The sequence below is a fragment of the Delphinus delphis genome, chromosome 14, assembly GCF_949987515.2.
Source record: "Delphinus delphis chromosome 14, mDelDel1.2, whole genome shotgun sequence".
Taxonomy (NCBI): domain Eukaryota; kingdom Metazoa; phylum Chordata; class Mammalia; order Artiodactyla; family Delphinidae; genus Delphinus; species Delphinus delphis.
This window is the reverse complement of record NC_082696.1, coordinates 87,733,937-87,756,079: the sequence shown is the minus strand read 5'-3', so window position 1 is coordinate 87,756,079 and position 22,143 is coordinate 87,733,937. Positions and strand designations below refer to the sequence as shown.

General features: G+C 35.4%; 1 protein-coding gene across 5 annotated transcripts in view; it reads left to right on the top strand.

Moving 5' to 3' along the window:
* PHF3 (PHD finger protein 3) overlaps positions 1–22,143 on the top strand; it is a 106,247-nt gene that overhangs the window by 59,527 nt on the left and 24,577 nt on the right. For all 5 annotated transcript variants that reach the window (XM_060030413.1, XM_060030414.1, XM_060030412.1 and 2 more), the window contains 6 exons: positions 1,475–3,221; positions 8,849–9,158; positions 11,720–11,903; positions 14,784–14,931; positions 15,014–15,170; positions 16,401–16,517. In XM_060030413.1, coding sequence (XP_059886396.1) covers positions 1,475–3,221; positions 8,849–9,158; positions 11,720–11,903; positions 14,784–14,931; positions 15,014–15,170; positions 16,401–16,517 — 2,663 coding nt within the window. The remainder of the gene's footprint in view (positions 1–1,474; positions 3,222–8,848; positions 9,159–11,719; positions 11,904–14,783; positions 14,932–15,013; positions 15,171–16,400; positions 16,518–22,143) is intronic.

The window sequence follows — 22,143 nt, the reverse complement described above, 5'->3', positions numbered from 1 at the left end:
TTGCAGAACACGGGCTCTATTAGTGCAGGCTTCAGTAGTTGCAGCACGTGGGCTCAGTAGTTGTGGCTCGTGGGCTCTAGAGTGCAGGCTCAGTAGTTGTGGCGCACGGGCTTAGTTGCTCCGCGGCATGTGGGATCTTCCTGGACCAGGGCTCGAACCTGTGTCCCCTGCATTGGCAGGCAGATTCTTAACCCCTGCACCACCAGGGAAGCCCCCACTAAGTAAGTTTTTGAAGTTGTTGGGTACTTACCTGATGACCAAATATTGTGCCAAGTCCTGGGGAATTAGAAAGGGTCTCCAAGATAGGATGACCGTATAATTTATTGTCCAGATGGGGACACTTTTGAGTGTCATGACTACAAGCATCAACTAGGACTGTTAGAGACAAATGAGGAGGACCTGTGACACCTTCTGTAAGAGTTTCACAGGTTCAGTGATATGTGACAAATTAGGAAAATGTTCTAAATGCTGGTGCATAGTAGCGTTTTGCATTCAAAAGGAAGGAGATTTTTTAAAAATTTGTGATGTTCAGTTTTCATACAGAGTTGATTCAGAGGTATTGGATATGCATAGGCTTGGATATAGCTTCTTATTTTGTATTTCAGTTTTTGGGTTGTTTTTTTACTTAGTGAATTATTATTATTTTTTTTTTCTTAGTGAATTATTTAGCTTTCTTTCCAATTTCTTTTCACTTTGTGTTTCTTTTTCCCTTGGAGGATGTATCCAGATAAGGAAAGGAGGAAAGTCTCAGTTAGTGGATTCTTTGTTAGGAGCATTGTTACAAGTGGGAAGCTTTATTAAATTATTTTCATACTTTCCGCATTTTCCCTTATGATACATTTTCTTGGTTTAAATCTCTTTAATTATAATTTCTCTTTTTGTTGATCTGTGTCTAGTACTCTAGTGTATATTTCATTTCTTAAAATATTCAAACTATTCAAGGAATAGCTTGAATGCTAAAATGGATATAAGGGAAGCACATTCATAAAGACGTTAGAGTTCTTTTGAGGCTGTGCTTTGAAACTCACATAGATCCTGTTTGTGATAGGTGGTTTAGTTCAGATTTTATTGGCACCTGAATTTGTTTGGTTTTATATACTTAAAGGTATTTAATGTTTACACCTGTATGACAGCCTTGCTTTAAGATGGGTAGTAATATCAAGGAACCTCATTGATTTTACCCCCGGCTTACTTGCATAGAAAAGAAGCTTGATGAAAATATTTTTTATTGTAAAGTATAACATCAGTCTGAATTTTATACAGGTTATTTTCTGCCCCAGAATTATAGAACTTTGATAAGTATATAAAAAATGTAACCATCATCATGAATAGATGTCAGTACATTTTCTTTGAAATGGGAAAATAAATTTTATAGCTCAGAATAAAGAAGTGATGTATTCTAAATTGCGTTGAAATAAAAACACATGGCAAAATAACTAAGTTTTTTTTTATTTATTTTTTTCCCTTGTGATAGAACAAATAAGAAGTTTGCGACAAAGCACTATTGCCAAGCGTTCAAATGCAGCACCTTTAAATAGCACAAAAAAGGCATCAGGGAAGACTGTGTCCGCCCCTAAAGCAGGGGTGAAACAAGAAAGGTGTCAGATGAAAGAAGAAATTGGTACGTCACCGAAACCCGAGCACCAGAAAGAGAGCAGGAGGGGCCGCCGACACAGTGGACAGATCGAAGCAGCCGTTGCATCTTGTCTGGAAATGAAGGGTGAAGCTGGGTTGGATTCTGAGCAGAAGTGTAATAATCAGGGAGAAGAAAATGTGCCATCTCATGAGTTAAACTGTCCACTCCTTTCAGAGACTTGTGTTAGTATTGAAGAAAAAAATGAAACTCTGATGGAGTGTAAAGCCAAGACTGTTAGCCCATTGTTTAAGTTTTCAGGTAAAGAAGAACATGAACGGAACGATTCCATTTCAGGTAAAGTGGATGGGACTGTTGTTGAAGAAATGAAGGTAGAAGGAGAAGTTGAACAAGAATCAAAGGAGACAATGAAATTACCCCACGAAGATGACAGTGTCAATGAGGAACCCGCATCTTCCGTTGCTTTCTCTGGCAATGCTGCTTGTACAAACCCAAATGAGAAAGAAAAGAACCTTGTCAGTTTGTCTGGTTCTGTGGATGAAGTAAATGAATGTAGTTTGGAATCGAAAGATAGTGTGGAAGTTGCTGATAAAGCTGAGAACTCCCTTCAGAGAAGTGAAATGGAAATGGCTTACTGTAAAGACACAGAGTCTGATGATAAGCAGTTGGAGGGCACCAGATTTAATAAATCCAACTTAGAGGTGGTTAATACTAGTGCTTTTGAACCAGAAAGTAGTATTTTAGAAAATGCTGTTTGTGATGCACCTGACCAAAATTCAAAGCAGTTGAATATTGTTGAAAGTATTAAAATGGAGTCTCATGAAACAGCAAACCTTCAAGATGACAGAGACAGCCAGTCAAATAGTGTTTCTTGCTTAGAGTCAAAAAACATAAAACCCAAACATACAAAACCTGTAATTCATTCTAAGCAAACCATGACCACAGATACTCGGAAAAAAGTTGTTGGAGCAAAGCATGAATTAATGCATAACGTAACTAAAGTTAATGTCAAAAGTGTGAAGCGAAATGCTGATGAATCAGAATCTAAGCAAAATTTTCATAGGCCAGTCAAAGTGAGAAAGAAACAAGTTGATAAGGATTCAAAGATTCAGAGTTGCAATTCTGGGGTTAAATCTGTGAAAAATCAGGCTCATTCTGTATTCAGAAAGATATCACAAGATCAAAATTTAGTACAGATTTCCAAACCCTTAACTCATTCTTTGAGTGAAAAGCCTCACGGTCACCCTGGTTGCTCAAAAGAACCTCATCATCCTGCACAAACTGGACATTTGTTGCATTCCAGCCAGAAACAGTGCCATAAGCCCCAGCAGCCGGCTCCAGCAGTGAGAACCAATAGTCATGTGAAGGAAGAGCTTGAGCACACAGGTGGTGTAGAACATTTTAAGGAAGAGGATAAATTGAAATTAAAAAAACCTGAGAAGAACCTACAACCCCGTCAAAGAAGAAGCAGCAAAAGTTTTTCTTTGGATGAGCCACCGTTGTTCATTCCAGATAATATAGCTACTGTAAAACGGGAAGGCTCAGATCATAGCTCTTCATTTGAAAGCAAATATATCTGGACTCCCAGCAAGCAGTGTGGGTTTTGCAAAAAACCACATGGCAACAGGTGTGTGTGTGTGTGTGTGTGTGTGTATGTATATGTGATATGTACATTAAAGAGAAATTGCTTTTTTTTTAGGGTGGGATTAGTGTGAGAATTTTTTATAGAAAGAGATTATTTAACATACAAAGACTTTTGCACAAACAGAAACCCCTCATCAATCCCGGATATATGATAGTAAGATGGAGCCACTGAATTTACAAATATGCCACCCTAGAAACTTTAAAACACATAGTCTGACCAAAAGCTGGTATATATGGAAATGTTTTATCATTGTGACCAGTTAGTGTAATTTAGTCATTGCATCTTAAAAAAAAAATCAGAAAATTGTTATAGTGCTTTGGGTCTGTAGGTTATATATTACTTTGTCTGGCTTGAGAAGAACTGGTAATAAATTGTGAAGGGCATAATGGAAATTCTACATATATACTTTCAAATGAAGCACACTTACTATGACTTAATACCACTACTTCATAACTATCAAACTTGACCTTAGAATGAAATTTGATAGCTAAAACAACTGTTAAATAGCGCAAGGGAATTTTGTATGTAACATGGAATGGAGTGAAACATGTATTTTGTTTTTTGAATGTTCTAGTGATTTAGGTTTCTTGTGAATTCTAATGTTTTAGGAAGTGATTTTATAGCACTGCCGTTGTCATTCTTTCCTTAGGATTCAGTATTCTATAGTTTTATGACACTGCCACCCTCCCCGCCCATGTATTTTTTATTTGCTAGCTTTTTGAGAAAAAGAGAACAAGAGGTGAAGTGGAGTTTCCAGCTACAAGATTATCCTGTTCAAGTTTTGAGATTGCTGTTGGAACTTCTATCAACATTGATATGATAAAAGAACATTGTAACTTGCACATTGTAATATTATCTTTACTCATGAAAGTAAATGTTAGAACGATTTCCCAGCACAATTAGATTACATGAAAATGAAAGTCCTTAGGGAGGGACAGTTTAGTGCAGTGCTGTGTAACACATTATTTTGGTATGGAGGGTGTGGTTGGGAGTTCTTGGGTCTATTCTGTAAAAAATAACTTCTATGTCAAGGGGTTTTTTCATTTGTGATTCAGCCCATGGCCTATTTTTAGTGTCAGTGGTTACTTTATAACAGCATATTCCAGTTTTTAAAACTTGTGACTTGTTTGAATATAGTGCTACATTTGCCCTCACTTTTGTGCTGTTTATTATGCTTTTTTGTTTAAAACACCTTATTCAAATATTCTCAAGTGGGCCTAAGAGAATTAAGGGCTGGATGGTCCTTGTAAGTGCTCTTTTAAGTTAGCCCTTTTTCTTTGCCAGCATCTTCTAAAAACCATCATACTGACATGTTGTCAGAGTATGAAATAGGAGCCTTAAACTGAGTGAGTTTCTGAAATGAAACTTTGGCCTAGAGTTGGGAGACATATTATAATGTAACTTTTTTGGAGATAAACTTCTGTTATGATGGCGTGGTCCTCAGGAGTTTGCCCAGGCTTTTGAATGATGACTGTCACTTCCCCAATATCAGTTATTTTCCTAAAATGAAGATTGTTAAGTCCCATTTTTTTTTACCTAAGGCTGCCTTTTGGATCTAACCTATAAAACCTAGAGTTTCTTTGCCCCAGGCTGGAAAATGACATAGAATATTAGATGTGTAGGGATTTTGAGTTTACCCTATGTAATCGACATGAATAATATGTAACAATACTGGAAACTATCAATTTTGGAAGCAGCATTTCACATTCAATTTTGTAAATAAAGAAGCCTAAGTAATTGATTGTTTTTTCTTTACATATTAACTAGCCTTCACTACTTCTTTGATGCACTCTGCTTGTATATATTGAGGTTACTCAAAAAATGCACGTGTCACACAGCATGTAGTTTTCCTAGTTTAATCCATGTGTGAGAATATGAATTTATTAGGAAGGACATATGTGGAAATAACTTCATCCATATCTTTGATCTCATGCGCCAGCTACATTCATTGAAAGCTATTTGTTAATACGACATTTTTTTAGCACTTGTGACAAATTTACTTCTGTAAAGATGATTTTATAACTCTTCAGCATTTTACGTGTGTTGCAACTGAGGTTAGCTTCCTGTATGTGCTCCCAGTTGGAAATTATATTTTTAAATACGGATTCATTCATGGCATGGCCAAATGTAATATTCGACCATAAGCAACTTCTGTATGTATCCTAAAGATAGTAGGCATTGACTGCCTCACAGTTTACACTTCATGCTGTTGTTTTGGCTTCCATTTATTTTCCTGATTCAGCCTTTTAGCTAAGGTATATTCATTACTTTAAAAGCCATACTATTTAATACTTTTTAAAAAAACTTATCTTTGAACGTCTTTTAAACATAAGCCAGTTGACGTTTTGGAAGGAAGAAGTCTTAGTCTTTTCATAATACCTACCTTGTAGTTTCTAGTATTTCCCTGCCTCTCCAGATGACATTTGTATCTTCAGTTTGTATTACACTTTCTAGCCCAGTTGTAGAAGATTAGCTCATTGGATGAAATTTAGAAACAAAAAAATATCCTTAGCGTAATGGAGTCATAGCTTTATACTCAAACAAGAAACCTTTTTCTGAGAAGGAAATTTTCTCTTAGAGAAAGTGATTCTGGTTTTTCTCAGGAGTTTAAGAGTTTGATAGAAAAGTACTTTTCTCTGCAGACTAGACTGTTAGTGACAAAAACAATGATTTAATGTTTCTGTGGAATAAAATCATTTTACCCTAGAAAAGAGTGAGTACATATACATTCACAGTAATACAGTCTTAGTTGTTACTTACAGGAACCACTTATCAGAACTTAACGGCTCATCTTGTAACAGCTCCATTAGTGAATTTGTGATATGACTTTTTAAGAACAGGAATTCTCAATGTTGCTTTTGTAGTTTACTTTGAAGAAACTTGAAAATTTTCTAAGAATATATTTTGGTTTTTGCCAAGAAGATTAGAATTAAGATTACATTTTAAATTAGGTTTAAATTATAGTAGGATTTAAAATTTTGTGAATGAATGTATAACAGTAAGAGAACAAAACATAAATATTTCTGAACTTTTCCATTTAACTGATTTCATGCTGACTTGGTCCAGTTAATTCAGAGTTAATCTTTTACCACACATTAATTTTTTTTAGTGAAATATTTAACACCTGGGTTATAGTCTTATCTTTGAGTGATTTTGCCTTTTGGTAATCAGAACTTCAAGGACAGAGCAGAAAATGGGAGGGTAATTATGTTAGCTATTTGGTCCATACTCCCTCTCCCTTTTTAAGCCATGAAACGTAATATGAAAAGGGAAGACAGTGTATCTTCTCTTTTTGTGATAGGCCACTTAATAAAGTTCATAGTACTGGTAATACTTCCTTTTCTGAAATTTTCCAGTTTCACTTTCAAGTGAATCAATTACATTTTCCCCTAGGACATATAATTATTTTTATCAATGTCATTTTTTGTTTTGATTTCTCAAAATTTTAACTGCATTATTTTTTATATAAAATCTTATTATTAGGATACGTCTGGATGGCACTGTAGTTTTGAGGTTTGTTTTTCATAGCTTCTCAAGTTTGAGGAGATATTTCCATAAATAAACTGGGGGCATGGTGATATAATGAATACATTCCACATCATAAAATGACTCTATACTGGTTGAATAAAGATTTGAAGTTTCCTAATGGGTTTGTTAGATTTGGATTTGGGGCAAAAGCATAGCCATGGTCATAGTATGTGTCCTATTGAAACTGTTCCAGGCTTGCTTTGAAGAAATTATTAATATAGCTGAGATGGGAAATCACATTAGCTTTCCTTCAATAATTCAAAAAAATTCAGCCTAGATAGTTGCTTTCAAGAAATAGGAGTTCTTACAACTTTGCAATCTGAAATAGAAGAACTTTTAAGTATCTGTATTTTTCAAATGTCGTATTTTTCTGTTGGCTGTATGATCTGTATCACTGAAACATGCATGGACCCATCTAAAGTCTCCCAAACCTAGAGAAATCATTTCTGTCTTGCAGACAAATACCACATTGTTGGAAAGTTTTCTCACTAGGGCTATGAATCCAAAATATTCTGTATTTTTATTTATTTTTACTTAAGGCATGAGGTGGTTTTTTTTTAATGAATTTGTTTTAAGTTTTAAAATGAACCATTGAGGAAATGACTTATCTGAAAAAGATAGCACAGGCATCGCCAGTTAGGGTAAAGAATGGTGAATTGTAGACATGAAGAAGTCAAGTTTCCTTGGTGCACGGCAGTGGTTGATGCACAGTGGAAAGGCACATGAGAGAGGAAGAAGAGTAGAGTGGTCTGCAATTGAGGGGGTGGGTATTTGGCGTGACTTTTTCAAGATATCCTGTAAGGTTTGAAACTCAGCGTTCTGATTCTTACAGTTTCTACATTAAAACAGGACCACTGGTATATTTAGAGAGGGTTGGCCGTATCACCCAGTATATTAATTACCTTTAACATCTTCCTGTTGGATAGGTTTTTAAAAGGACTTTGGTCACTGTTGCTGGTGCCACTGTTCTTATCGAAATCAGCACAAAGTCTTTAGATCATTAAAGAATATACTTAAATTCTCCTAAATCTTTCAAACATACCCTGAATTACTAACCTGAGGAAGAAAAAAGGAAAATGTTAAACGTGATTAAGTGAGCTTTGTCATTTTCTTAATAATGGGTTGAAAAGTATGTGAAAAAGGTAATTTCACCCTCAAATTGCTGTTAATATATCTGTTTTGCTATTTTATTCTAAAATAATTCCAGATATTCTTTCTAAGTTAAACAAACTCTTTAGAGTCATAAATCTGTCCTTTGACTTTTTCATTGGTTAGTGAAATTATTTCTTAGATAAAATGCAGTAAAGGGAAAATATAAGGAGATCATTTGGAAATTTAAAAAAAAAATTCACCCTGAATAGTAATATCTTCATGTTGATATAATTTGGTCATTATTTGGCAAAACAAGTTTATTATCTAAAGTACAAGGTCAAGTAGTAAGGAAGCCTATCCTCAGAAGTACATAAAAGATCCTTCAGCTAAATCGTTGTGACACTATGAACCAGAATATTTTGAGCTCAAAGAATAGTTATATAGTTAAGGTGGTTAATAAGGAACAATTTGTGAGGCTCCACTTTGTTAGTTTTGAGTTGCATTTTTGTTGCATCTGGTTTTTCTCTTTGTTATTTAAAATGATTAGTTGGATAAGTGACTCCAGTTTTATGTATGATTTCAAGTCTATGTGGTAAATGTAGTTGTAACTTGGATGGGTTGTCTGTGATCAGATTATCACAGTTTATCACCCTTCTCAGTGGAGAAATACTGTGATTCTATACATTGTTATTCTATACAGTATGCTGACAAAGGTCAGTTGCCCTATATTTTTATCCTTATGTGTCCCCCTCCCCGCCCCACCCAGTATTTTCTCACTCATATTAGAGGGGAAATGTTTGACTTCTTAAAAGTTCCGTTTTCATAGAATGTTCTTTGAAAACTCTCTCCATGTTGAACTGATAGAATGGGTAAAGACAGAAGACATGCAAAATACTGGAAAAATATTAAAAATTCAGTGTAGGCTCACTCAGCATTGGTTTTTAAGAAAATGTATCAAATCAAAGTGTTCTTTTTTTTTTTCTCTCCAGGTTTATGGTTGGCTGTGGGAGATGTGATGACTGGTTTCATGGTGATTGTGTTGGGTTAAGTCTTTCTCAAGCACAGCAAATGGGAGAGGAAGACAAAGAATATGTGTGTGTGAAATGTTGTGCCGAAGAAGATAAAAAGACTGAAATAGTAGATCCAGATATTTTGGGAAACCAGGCTAAAGTTGAAGTCCATAGTGAAGATAAAGCAATGGAATATGAAAAGCTTGGGTTATCAAAGCACACTACAACAAATGACAAAACCAAATATATAGATGATACAGTGAAGCACAAGGTCAAAATTTTGAAACGGGTGAGCCTCTCATTAATGCATTATTTTTATTTAAGAACTTCGGGCTGACTTGCGAATTTGAAATTTCTCTTTAGATTTCACTGTTGTGTACATTTTCACATTTATTTTTCAGTAAAAATGGGTTTTTACTTAAAATGTTTTGTCAGGCTTGGTGAAACCAGGTAGTGACATCCTCAAAATACGCAGATATTATTTCTTACAGTCTTTTGTGCTATTTCTAGTCTCTAGTTTGGTACTTGCATTTTCTGTGGTAGAATGTGTGTGAGATTTTGTGGTGGTAGGTATAAATTGTGCTTGCTGAGAAGTTTTTCTATAAAGCTTTTCAGTCCGTAAATATCTATGAATCCATAAAACCACATTTGGCATTATTATTTTCAAGTGAAAGAGTTCTCTGTAAGGAAAAGTAATCTTAGTTCTTTTGATTTTTGTTCCAGTATTTGCTTGGAACCCGTATCTCATAATGTTTCTCTTAAAATGTGGCCTTTTAAAAAGTTGTCAGTTTCCCCTCATCTTACATTTTCAACTACCTTGTTAAAGTATTTTCTAAATAGAAATTTCAAGGTATTAGTCGATTACAGGAGAAATGTACAAAGGACACAGCACTTTATCTGATTAAATTTTATTTTCATTGTCTACTTTTTTATTTCCTGTGATTTTTCTAATCATTGATTTGTTATTCTTGTAGGTAGTGCTAGGGAGGAAACACTGAAACAAATATATGTGGATGGTCAAGTATAATATTCCAAAACACAACGAACATAAATTAGGAACCTTGGAAATATTTTAATTCGACCATTCAGATTGAAGAACATAAGCATGTTTTTTCTAAAGCCATTTCCATTATTTACAAACTCAGTTCTTGGGACACTCCTTATGTGATAAATCTGGATTAAGTTCCAGTTTGCCAGATCCTTGTGCCATCCAACGTTTCCTGTCTGCCAAGACTTGCTGAGAATCAGATTATGTCCTTCTGATATTTACTATTACTTTTTCTGTTGATTTGATTAGCACCAAAGTAATTGATAATATAGAACTGAGAGCGCCATTGAAAACAGTTTATAGCAAGCCTTTGGAAAGGTTCTGTTAACTTCTGATCATCATTTCTTGGGTACAATTTCTTGGCCATTCAGAAATACAGCTCATTGTTTAGTCATTCAGTTGAGTTATCTCCATCTTGTCTAAAAAGACATTATAAAACATTAACATGGTGAATGTTTTGAGAAACCCCTCTATCCAGTCTCTGTATCAGAAAAGGAACTGAGGTTAGTCTGATATTGTAAATAAATACATGAGCCAAGTGATCACTGCTTTTCTTTTCTTTTCTTTTTGATACTGAACTGTTAAATCTTATTTGACTACTCTGATTTTAGTTGATGGAATCTGCTTTTTAAATATCACTTCTTATCCCTAGATTTTATGTTGAACCATTTATTGAGTTCCTATTGTGTGCCAAGCATGGTACCAGATTTGAGTATGTATGACTGATTGAAAAATGTTCCTGCTCTCAAGTAAGTCTAGTTGGAGAGGTAGAAAATAAACAAGTAAATTAAAAAATTATAGGATTCCCAGTCTAGAGAAAATCGATTTTTTGTATATACTCTATCTTCTTAAAAACTATGATTATATTTCTATACACAAGTATTCTTCTCACTGGTATGATGTGATTTTTTGTTTTTATAAATTTATTTATTTATTTATTGACTGAGTTGGGTCTTCGTTGCTGTGCACGGGCTTTTCTCTAGTTTGGGCGAGCGGGGGCTACTCTTCATTGCGGTGCATGGGCTTCTCATTGCGGTGGCTTCTCTTGTTGTGGGGCACAGGCTCTAGGCTCACGGGCTTCAGTAGTTGTGGCTCACGGGCTTAGTTGCTCCGCGGCATGTGGGATCTTCCCAGACCAGAGCTCAAACCCGTGTCCCCTGCATATTGGCAGGCGGATTTTTAACCACTTCCCCACCAGTGAAGACTGGTATGATGTGATTAATTAACTCCCAAGGGTCTCACAATTCTGGTTTCATTTGTAGTTCTTTGTGGATTATAATTAGGACAAAAATAGTAGATGTCCTGATGGTTTGTTCTACCTTATAGGAGTTAAAATTGCCAATAGGTACACTGAGAATTTGATACATTTATAGGTAAATGTGACTTCATTTGTTCTAGAAAGTAGTAAAAAATACAGATAATTGATTTCTCCACAATCCCCCCCTCTTTTTTTGACACCTGCAGCCGACGAAGAGGACCCTTACTATCTTATACCTAATTTTCTTTCTAATGCCATTATTTCTCAATGTTTTTTAGTTCCCCATTACAGACTATTATGTGTTCTGCAGAAAATAGGTGCTTAACAAATGGATTTTGGATGAAACGGTGAAGGTCCTTTTTGCAGTTAATTGAGTTTTATATATCTTCAAAAAACAGTTATTGGGCTAAAGAGTGGAATATGTTTGATATCTTAATAGCTTGTCATACTAATTTTTTCAATCCACATGCTCAGGAGGCTTGCTTTGTATTTAAAGATAGTTTAGTAGTTTTCATTCTAATTAATTAAATACTATTTTTCCTAGGAGTCTGGTGAAGGCAAAAACTCATCAGACTGTAGGGATAGTGAAATAAAAAAATGGCAGCTAGCTCCTCTTCGAAAGATGGGACAACCAGTTTTACCTCGGAGATCCTCAGAAGAAAAAAGTGAAAAAATAACAAAAGAGTCTACAGCTGTTACTTGCACAGGAGAAAAAGCTTCAAAACCAGGTAGTAAGAATAATAGAAATTACTATATACTAATGTATTTATATTTTATTTCATATACTTTCAGTTAGTATATTTAGGGAAATTTAAAAACTTTTACATTTTAAAGGCAAGAAAAACAGTTTAGGTGATTGACCCTACTTGAAATAAGAATTATTGGTCCAAATTCTGAGAAAGTACTAATGAACTTAGTAAGATAAGGCCCCTGCCCTCATGGCACTTAAATACCAATGGGAAATGACAGATAACAGGTAGACAGATAAAATGGTGTGCTATTTTTAGAGAATTTAGGCACTATAAAGAAAAAGTTGAGTAATGGGATAGAGAGTCAAGGTCAAGGAGAGTGGGAGGGAGTTTGTTTCAGAGAGAATGGAGGTGGTAATGTGCTGTGGGATCTAAAGGAATGCAGAGTTGTTTGGGAGGAAGGAATCCATAGAGGGCACAGCCAAGCTGAAGGCTTTGAGGTGGAGATAGCCTCTGCATTTGAGGAGCAAGAAAATCCCTGTGGAATGATTAGAATGTAATACACGAGGGATAAAATGGTGGTGGGAGGTGAGTTTAGACAAAATTATGTAGGAACTTTGAGGACATGACAGGAGTTTACTTTTTTTTGTTCTCAATATAATGGGAACCTTTAGAGGAATTTGTACAAGAGAGTGATGGCTCACTGTGGTTTTCTGTGGAGCCTGGACTGTAGGAGGATAGGAGAGAAGGAGAGTAGACTGGTTAGGAGTCTTTAGCCGTATCCTAGGAAAGAAAGAGTGGTAGCTTGGAACAGAGGTACAGTGAGGGAAGTGGTCAGATTCATATATATTTTATAGTAGACTTGGCAGAACTTGCTGTTGGATTAGGTGTAGGTAGGTGAAGGAAAGAAGAGTCTTCACCTAGAAGACTAGGTGATTAGTCTTCTTTCTAATCACCTAGGAGGTGATTAGATCAGTGTTGGTGCTGTTTGCAGAGATGAGAAAGAGATTGGGGAGGAAAATTGAAAAATATGTTATGGGTGTTTTAACTTTGAGATGGGTATTAGAGATCCAAGTGGAGATATTTTGAGTAAATTTTTGGCAGATGAGTCTGGACTTTGGGCAATGGTATATAAATTTGGGATCTGTCGGTGCATAGGTGTTATTTTAAATCAAGCACTTAGATATAAAGAGCTACAGAGAGAGTTTGATAATGAAGGGGCAGAAGCAGAGGCCTTGGGGTGCGTCAGCAATTAGAACTTGGGAGGAAGAGAGGATCCAGCAAAGGAGACTAAGAGATGGCCTTTGAGGTAAGAGAACTAAGAGACCATGGTGGCCTGGAAGTCAGGTGAAGTTCCAAGAAGGAGGTGATGATCAATTGTGTCAGATGCTGTCTAGACAGTTGTTTTGGTGGAGCAGTGGGGACAAAAGCCAGTTACAGTGGCGTGTGGAAGGATGGAGTGTGAGGAACTGGAGATAGTGATTATGAATAACTCTTGGAAGGAATTTTGCTGTTAAAGGGAACAGAAATGGTGTAGTGGCTAGAGGTGGATATGAGGTCAGGATTTCTCTTTAAAGAGATATTATAGCATGTTTGTAAGACTAATGGGAATGATCCAATAGCGAGAGAATTTGATGATGTGGGCGACAGAGAGAGGCGATAGTTGAGGCTCAAAATCCATGAAGAGATAAGAGGGGAATAGGATTCTCCTGGAGGGGTTGGTCATAGGAAAGGACGGCTGATGCATTGTAACAGTGGGGAAAGCTGCATGTGGAAGGAGCGGGGACACATGAGGTATGTTAGTAGGTTTGGTGATGGGAAAATAGCTGACACTGCTTTGCTTCCTCAGTGAAATATGAAGTGAGAAAATCAAATGAGGTCCAAGTTGGAGGTATCATTGGTTTGAGAAGAAAGGAGAAAAAGCATAAAATACATTTTTGGAAAGTGGGAGAGCAAATTTACTAGGACAGTTTAATAGGATTAGGGTGGCAGATTGAGCTCTCTACCTGAGATTTGTGGTTGTAAATTTAAAGTGAGATCTGTCAGCACCAGTGCTTACTTTCTCCAGTTACCTTCAGCTGTTTGTTGGCTATTTGGGTGAAGGATAAAAGTTAGCTTTCACCAGGTTGTGGTTTTTGCCAATGCTGATGTTTAAAGGAGAGAGAAGTAAGATGTTCAGGCTGCAACGGAATGGCAGGTGTTGGGCTACCTGGCCAAAGTTGGTTGTGTGGGAAAGTGAGGACATGAATGGTAAAAAAATGATCGATTTAAGAATTGTTGGAATGAGGAGTTTGTAGGACACTGAGATTCTGAAGATGTGCATAAATTAGTAATGATGGAATGAAAAATCATTGGAAAAGCTTAACATTCACATTAACACAATTGTTTTAAAACCAGAGGAGATTCATCAATTTTGTGGTATTAGTAAGGACATTACATTATCTGCACACCTAATAAGTTCAGATCAATTTTTCTAAATAGTTTTTTACAGGTATATATATTTCATATATATATATGAAAAGTAGCTCTAAAAACCATTATCTAATATGGGAAAGGGGTATATACATTTTATAGCATTAGGGCCACTTTTTACTCACTTAATTTCTAATTAAAATTCATTTAGAACTTTTTTTTTCTTATTGAGGTATAATTGACATATAACATTAGTTTCAGTTGTACAATGTAATGATTTGATATATGTATATATTGCACAGTGACGCACTACAATAAGTTTAGTTATCATCTGTCATCATACATAGATTAGAATTTCAATGTCAGGAATATTTCAGTGTGGAATATGGAGTCTGATCTTATGATTTTAAAATAGTGATTTTTAATCAGTCCACTTACATTGTGCATTAAAAAGGAAAATATCTTTTTAAAAGCAATTTAGTGAGTTTTGATATTTATTTAAATTAGGTGCTCATGAGAAGCAAGAGACAAAGAAGAAGAAACCCGAAAAGGGCCCCCCTGGTGCACATCCTCCGGCGGCTCTTGCCTCCAAGCCTTCCACAGACCAGATCCGACAGAGCGTCCGGCATTCTCTCAAAGATATTCTTATGAAAAGGTAACACGCATTGCTATTGTAGAAGATTGAATAATATACGCTTCATGTATTTGGAAAATAATTGAATTATTCTAATTTTAAGACTTACAGACTCAAATTTGAAGGTACCAGAGGAAAAGGCAGCAAAAGTTGCCACAAAAATTGAAAAAGAGCTTTTCTCTTTTTTTCGGGACACAGATGCTAAATATAAGAACAAATATAGAAGTTTGATGTTCAATCTGAAAGATCCTAAAAACAATGTAAGTATGTTTTGTTCATGTCTGGATCTTTATGCTTCCAACTTTCCTAATACGTAGAGATTTATGATTTTCATACAATAGATCTATAATTTATTTCTTGAAGTGAGACCTAGTCTTTTGCTCCTGAACTGAGTTATGAATTCTGAACAGTGGTGACTAGTGTTATGCAATGTCTGTTAAAATATAAAATACTAAATCTATCTTAACCCGATTGATGTGAATTTTCTTTCCTTTATGTCCCTTGTTTAATCCAGTTTATTAAAAAATTCATTCATATGTATTCTTCAAAAACACTGTTAAACCAAAATTTGTAACACTATGTATTTAATACTTCTGATGTAAATTTGAAAATAGAGTTACACTGCTTAAGAAAATAATTTACATTTTGATAAAAAAGAAAGCTGTTTTAAAATATTGTTATTAATTTAAATATGACTAGTTCTAAGAATCTTAGCAGTGGAGTAAACTTTAATTGAATCCTTAATCTTTTCCTGGGACTTAGAGGAAATCTGAAAGCTGTGGGTGTAGATGCAAACTCCTTACACATTTGTTTAAGTTTTACAACGTTTTCACACGAGTGATATCAGTTTGTCAGTTTGTGTAATGGTATTTGCCGTAGTGTGTGATATGAGGTATTTTCTTGAAGTATGCTAACAGCTACGTAAGAAAAATCTACATTGTACAATCTGCCATCATGGTGCAGGGGATCAGATACTTTTTGAATTACGTAATCTGAAAGCTTTTCTTCAAGTAAATATTTACTTCCTTCAGGTTTTTTCTTAACAGTTGGTTCTTTGCTCTGGAGTCCCCTGTAAGCCTGTTAGGATTTAAACATATGAAATCTTAAAACTATGAAAGACATCACATTCAGTAAAGTTCTTTTATGCAGTATCTTTCATATAGTCATGGGTTGGCTATTGTGACAGTGTCTGTCCCTGGGAAGACTTAATACAACTTTGCAAAGATGTTGTAATAACTTCACCATACATGCTTCTCCATTGTGTCTTGGTTTTTATACAAAATGTGTATTTAGCTACCTTAGATGGTAAGTTTCTAGAACACAAGGCTGTCATTTATTCTCTTTGCAGGAGGTAATACGTGAATCATTAAACATTTGTAAATTAGGTTTCAAAATTTCATCTTCATTTATTACAAGTTTCTATACAGCAGCTCCTCGTTATTTTAAAAATGTTTTTCTCTCCTTTCCTTCCCATTTTTAAATACCTCCAGATATTATTTAAAAAAGTGCTAAAAGGAGAAGTAACCCCTGATCACCTTATAAGAATGAGTCCAGAAGAACTAGCTTCTAAAGAGTTAGCTGCTTGGAGACGAAGAGAAAATAGACATGTAAGATTATCTGTAAATATGTGTTTGTCTCTATCAAAATATCTACAAATATGTGTTTGTCTATATCAAAACATATTTTTTAGCCATAGAGAAAAACGCTATACACAGATGTAGTAATTCACCTCAGAGTGCACAGCAACAGACTTTTTGTTCTGTGTTTTTTTGTTACTGATCCTCCATTAGCCTATTCTTAAATTTTTTGTTGTTGATTTTTCCTGATCTCTTCTGCTTTTTTCTCATTTCCTACAGTTATCAACTTACATAATTACCTTATATTTTGTAAATCAGAAGGATGGGAAAATAAGTGTATCTTTTCTTACATTTGCACGTTTCAAAAGCATAGTTTGAAGGTTTTATGAATATTGGTAATTTGTGGAGCCAGGTTAAGTCAGAATGAAAATTTTATAAGTTTATAGTCCTTTAATATTCATTTTCAAATGCCAAAAGATTTCAAGAACAAGGGTTTTTTTCGTTAACAATTTATTGTTAAAATGTGACCCTGAAGTATCACGTATGAATGTTTATATACACAGAAATACCTTGTGTATAGTTAAGTAGTGCTGTCCCAGACCTAACTGATGTGTTATATAACGTATGTAGTACGTGCACTGTATTGCATTTTTTTTTAACATCTTTATTGGAGTATAATTGCTTTACGATGGTGTGTTAGTTTCTGCTGTATACATACACATATGTCCCCATATGTCCTCCCTCTTGCGTCTCCCTCCCACCCTCCCTATCCCACCCATCTAGGTGGTCACAGAGCACCGAGCGATCTCCTTGTGCGATGTGGCTGCTTCCCACTAGCTATCTGTTTTACATTTGCTAGTGTATATATGTCCATGACACTCTCTCACTTCGTCCCAGCTTCCCCTTCCCCTTCCCTGTGTCCTCAAGTCCATTTTCTACATCTGCATCTTTATTCCATTCCTGTCGTGCCCCTAGGTTCTTCAGAACCTTTTTTTTTTTTTTTAGATTCCATATATATGTGTTAGCGTATGCTATTTATGTTTTTCTCTTTCTGACTTACTTCACTCTGTATGACAGACTCTAGGTCCATCCACCTCACTACAAATAATTATATTTCATTTCTTTTCACGGCTGAGTAATATTTCATTGTATATATGTGCCACATCTTCTTTATCCATTCATCTGTCTTTGGACACTTAGGTTGCTTCCATGTTCTGACTATTGTAAATAGAGCTGCAGTGAACATTGTGGTATGTGACTCTTTTTAAATTACGGTTTTCTCGGGGTATATGCCCAGTAGTGGGATTGCTGGGTTGTATGGTATTTCTATTTTTAGTTTTCTAAGGAACCTCCATACTGTTCTCCATAGTGGCTGTATCAATTTATATTCCCACCAGGAGTGCAAGAGGGTTCCCTTTTCCCCATACCCTCTCCAGCATTTATCGTTTGTAGATTTTTTGATGATGGCCATTCTGACAGGTGTGGAGTGATACCTCATTGTAGTTTTGATTTGCATTTCTCTAATGATTAGTGATGTTGAGCATTCTTTCATGTGCTTGTTGGCGTTCTGTATATCTTCTTTGGAGAAATGTCAGTTTAGGTCTTTGGTCCATTTTTGGATTGGGTTGTTTGTTTTTTTGATATTGACCTGCATGAGCTGTTTGTATATTTTGGAGATTAATTCTTTGTCAGTTGCTTTGTTTGTAAATATTTTCTCCCATTCTGAGGGTTGTCTTTTGGTCTTGTTTATGGTTTCCTTTGCTATGCAAAAGCTTTTAAGTTTCATTACATCCCATTTGTTTATTTTTGTTTTTATTTCCATTTCTCTAGGAGGTGGGTCACAAAGGATTTTGCTGTGATGTATGTCAAAGAGTGTTCTGCCTATGTTTTCCTCTAAGAGTTTGATAGTTTCTGGCCTTACATTTAGGTCTTTAATCCATTTTGAGTTTATTTTTGTGTACGGTGTTAGGAAGTGTTCTAATTTTACTCTTTAACATATAGCTGTCTGGTTTTCCCAGCACCACTTATTGAAGAGGCTGTCTTTTCTCTGTTGTATATTCTTGCCTCCTTTATCAAAGATAAGGTGACCATATGTGCGTGGATTTATCTCTGGGCTTTCTATCCTGTTCCATTGATCTATATTTCTGTTTTAGTGCCAGTACAATTGTGTCTTGATTACTTTGTAGTATAGTCTGAAGTCAGGGAGCCTGATTCCTCCAGCTCGATTTTCCTTTTTCAAGATTGCTTTGGCTATTCGGGGTCTTTTGTGTTTCCATACAAATTGTGAAATTTTTGTTTTTAGTTCTGTGAAAAATGCCATTGGTAGTTTGATAGGGATTGCATTGAAATTGTAGATTGTTTTGGTAGTATAGTCATTTTCACAGTGTTGATTCTTCCAATCCAAGAATATGGTATATCTCTCCATCTGTTTGTATCATCTTTAATTTCTTTCATCAGTGTCTTATAGTTTTCTGCATACAGGTCTTTTGTCTCCTTAGGGTGGTTTGTTCCTAGTTATTATTCCTTTTGTTGCAGTGGTACATGGGAGTGTTTCCTTAATTTCTTTTTCAGATTTTTCATCATTAGTGTACAGGAATGCAAGAGATTTCTGTGCATTAATTTTGTATCCTGCTACTTTACCAGATTCATTGATTGGCTCTCGTAGTTTTCTGGTAGCATCTTTGGGATTGTCTATGTATAGTATCATGCCATCTGCAAACAGTGACAGTTTTACGTCTTCTTTTCCATTTGGATTCCTTTTATTTCTTTTACTTCTCTGATTGGTGTGGCTAAAACTTCCAAAACCATGTTGACTGATAGTGGTGAGAGTGGGCAACCTTGTCTTGTTCCTGATCTTAGTGGAAATGGTTTCAGTTTTTCACCATTGAGGACGATGTTGGCTGTGGGTTAGTCATATATGGCCCTTATTACATAGAGGTAAGTTCCCTCTATGCCTACTTTCTAGAGGGTTTTAATCATAAATGGGTGTTGAATTTTGTTGAAAGCTTTCTCTGCATCTATTGAGATGATCATATGGTTTTTCTTCAGTTTGTCAATATGGTGTATCACATTGATTGATTTGCATATATTGAAGAATCTTTGCATTCCTGTGATAAAACCCATTTGATCATGGTGTCTGATCCTTTTAATGTGCTGCTGGTTTCTGTTAGCTAGTATTTTGTTGAGGACTTTTGCATCTATGTTCATCAGTGATATTGGTCTATAGGTTTCTTTTTTTGTCACATCTTTGTCTGGTTTTGGTATCAGGGTGATGGTGGCCTCGTAGAATGAGTTTGGGAGTGTTCCTTCCTCTGCTGTATTTTGGAAGAGTTTGAGAAGGATAGGTGATAGCTCTTCTGTAAATGTTTGATGGAATTTGCCTGTGAATCCATCTGGTCCTGGGCCTTTGTTGGAAGATATTTAATCACAGTTTCAATTTCAGTGCTTGTGATTGGTCTGGTTCTGTTTTCTATTTCTTCCTGGTTCAGTCTTGGATGGTTGTGCTTTTCTAAGAATTGGTCCATTTCTTACAGGTTATCCATTTTATTGGTATATAGTTGCTTGTAGTAATCTCTCATGATCCTTTGTATTTTTGCTGTGTCAGTTGTTCTCCTTTTTCATTTCTAATTCTGTTGATGTGAGTCTTCTCCGTTTTTTTCTTGATGAGTCTGGCTAGTGGTTTATCAGTTTTGTTTATCTTCTCAAAGAACCAGCTTTTAGTTTTATTGATCTTTGCCATTGTTTCCTTCATTTCTTGTTCATTTATATCTGATCTGATTATGATTTCTTTCCTTCTGCTAACTTTGGGGTTTTTTTCATCGTATTTCTCTGATTGGTTTAGGTGTAAGGTTAGGTTATTTATTTGAGTTGTTTCTTGTTTCTTGAGGTAGGACTGTATTGCTATAAACTTCCCTCTTAGTACTGCTTTTGCTGCATCCCGTAGGTTTTGGGTCATCGTGTTTTCATTTTCATTTGTTTCTAGGTATTTTTTGATTTCCTCTGAGTTCTTAAGTGATCTCTTGGTTATTAAGTAGTGTATTGTTTAGCCTCCATGTGTTTGTATTTTTCACAGATTTTTTCCTGTAATTGATATCTAGTCACATAGTGTTGTGGTCGAATTGGATACCTGATATGATTTCAATTTTCTTAAATTTACCAATGCTTGATTTGTGACCCAAGATATGATCTATCCTGGAGAATGTTCCATGATCACTTGAGAAGAAAGTGTATTCTGTTGTTTTTGGATGGAGTGTCCTATAAATATCAATTAAGTCCATCTTGTTTAATGTATTATTTAAAGCTTGTGTTTCCTTTTTTTATTTTCATTTTGGATGATCTGTCCATTGATGAAAGTGGGGTGTTAAAGTCCCCTACTATGATTGTGTTACTGTCAGTTTCCCATTTTATTGTTGTTAGCATTTGCCTTATGTATTGAGGTGTTCCTATGTTGTGTGCATAAATATGGACAATTGTTATATCTTCTTGGATCGATCACTTGATTATTATGTAGTGTCCTTCTTTGTCTCTTGTAATAGTCTTTATTTTAAGGTTTATTTTGTCTGATATGAGAATTGCTACTGCAGCTTTCTTTTGATTTCCATTTGCATGGAATACTGTTTTCCATGCCCTCACTTTCAGTCTCAAAGTGCTTGTGGTCTGAAGTGGGTCTCTTGTAGACAGTATATATACAGGTCTCATTTTTGTATCCATTCAGGCAGTGTATGTCTTTTAGTTGGAGTATTTAATCCATTTACATTTAAGGTAGTTATTGATATGTGTGTTCCTATTAACCATTTTTTAAATAGTTTTGGGTTTGTTATTGTAGGTGTTTTCCTTCTCTTGTGTTTTCTGCCTAGAGAAGTTCCTTTAGCATTTATTATAAAGCTGGTTTGGTGGTGCTGAATTCTCTTAGCTTTTGCTTGTCTGTAAAGGTTTTAATTTCTCCATTGAATCTGAATGAGATCCTTGCTGGGTAGAGTAATCTTTGGTTGCGGGTTTTTCTCTTGCATCACTTTAAAATGTCCTGCCACTCCCTTCTGGTTTTCAGAGTTTCTGCTGAAAAATCACCTGTTAACCTTATGTGGATTCTCCTGTATGTTATTTGTTGCTTTTCCCTTGCTGCTTTTAATATGCTTTCTTTGTATTTAATTTTTGGCAGTTTGATTAATATGTGTCTTGGCATATTTCTCCTTGTATTTATCCTGTATGGGACTCTCTGTGCTTCCTGGACTTGATTATTTTCTTTCCCATATTAGGGAAGTTTTCAACTGTAATCTGTTCAGGTATTTTCTTGGTCCCTGTTTTTTTTCTCTTCTTCTTCTGGAACCTCTGTAAGTTGAATGTTTGTGCGTTTAATGTTGTCCCAGAGGTGTCAGAGTGTCCTCAATTCTTTTCATTCTTTTTTCTTTATTCTGCTCTGTAGTAGTTATTTACACTATTTTATCTTTCAGGTCACTTACCTGTTCTTCTGCCTCAGTTATTCTGCTATTGATTCCTTCTAGAGGATTTTTTATTTCATTTATTGTGGTGTTCATCATTGTTTGTTTACTCTTTAGTTCTTCTAGGTCCTTGTTAAACGTTTCTTGTATTTTCTCCATTCTATTTCCAAGATTTTGGATCATCTTTACTATCATTATTCTGAATTCTTTTTCAGGTA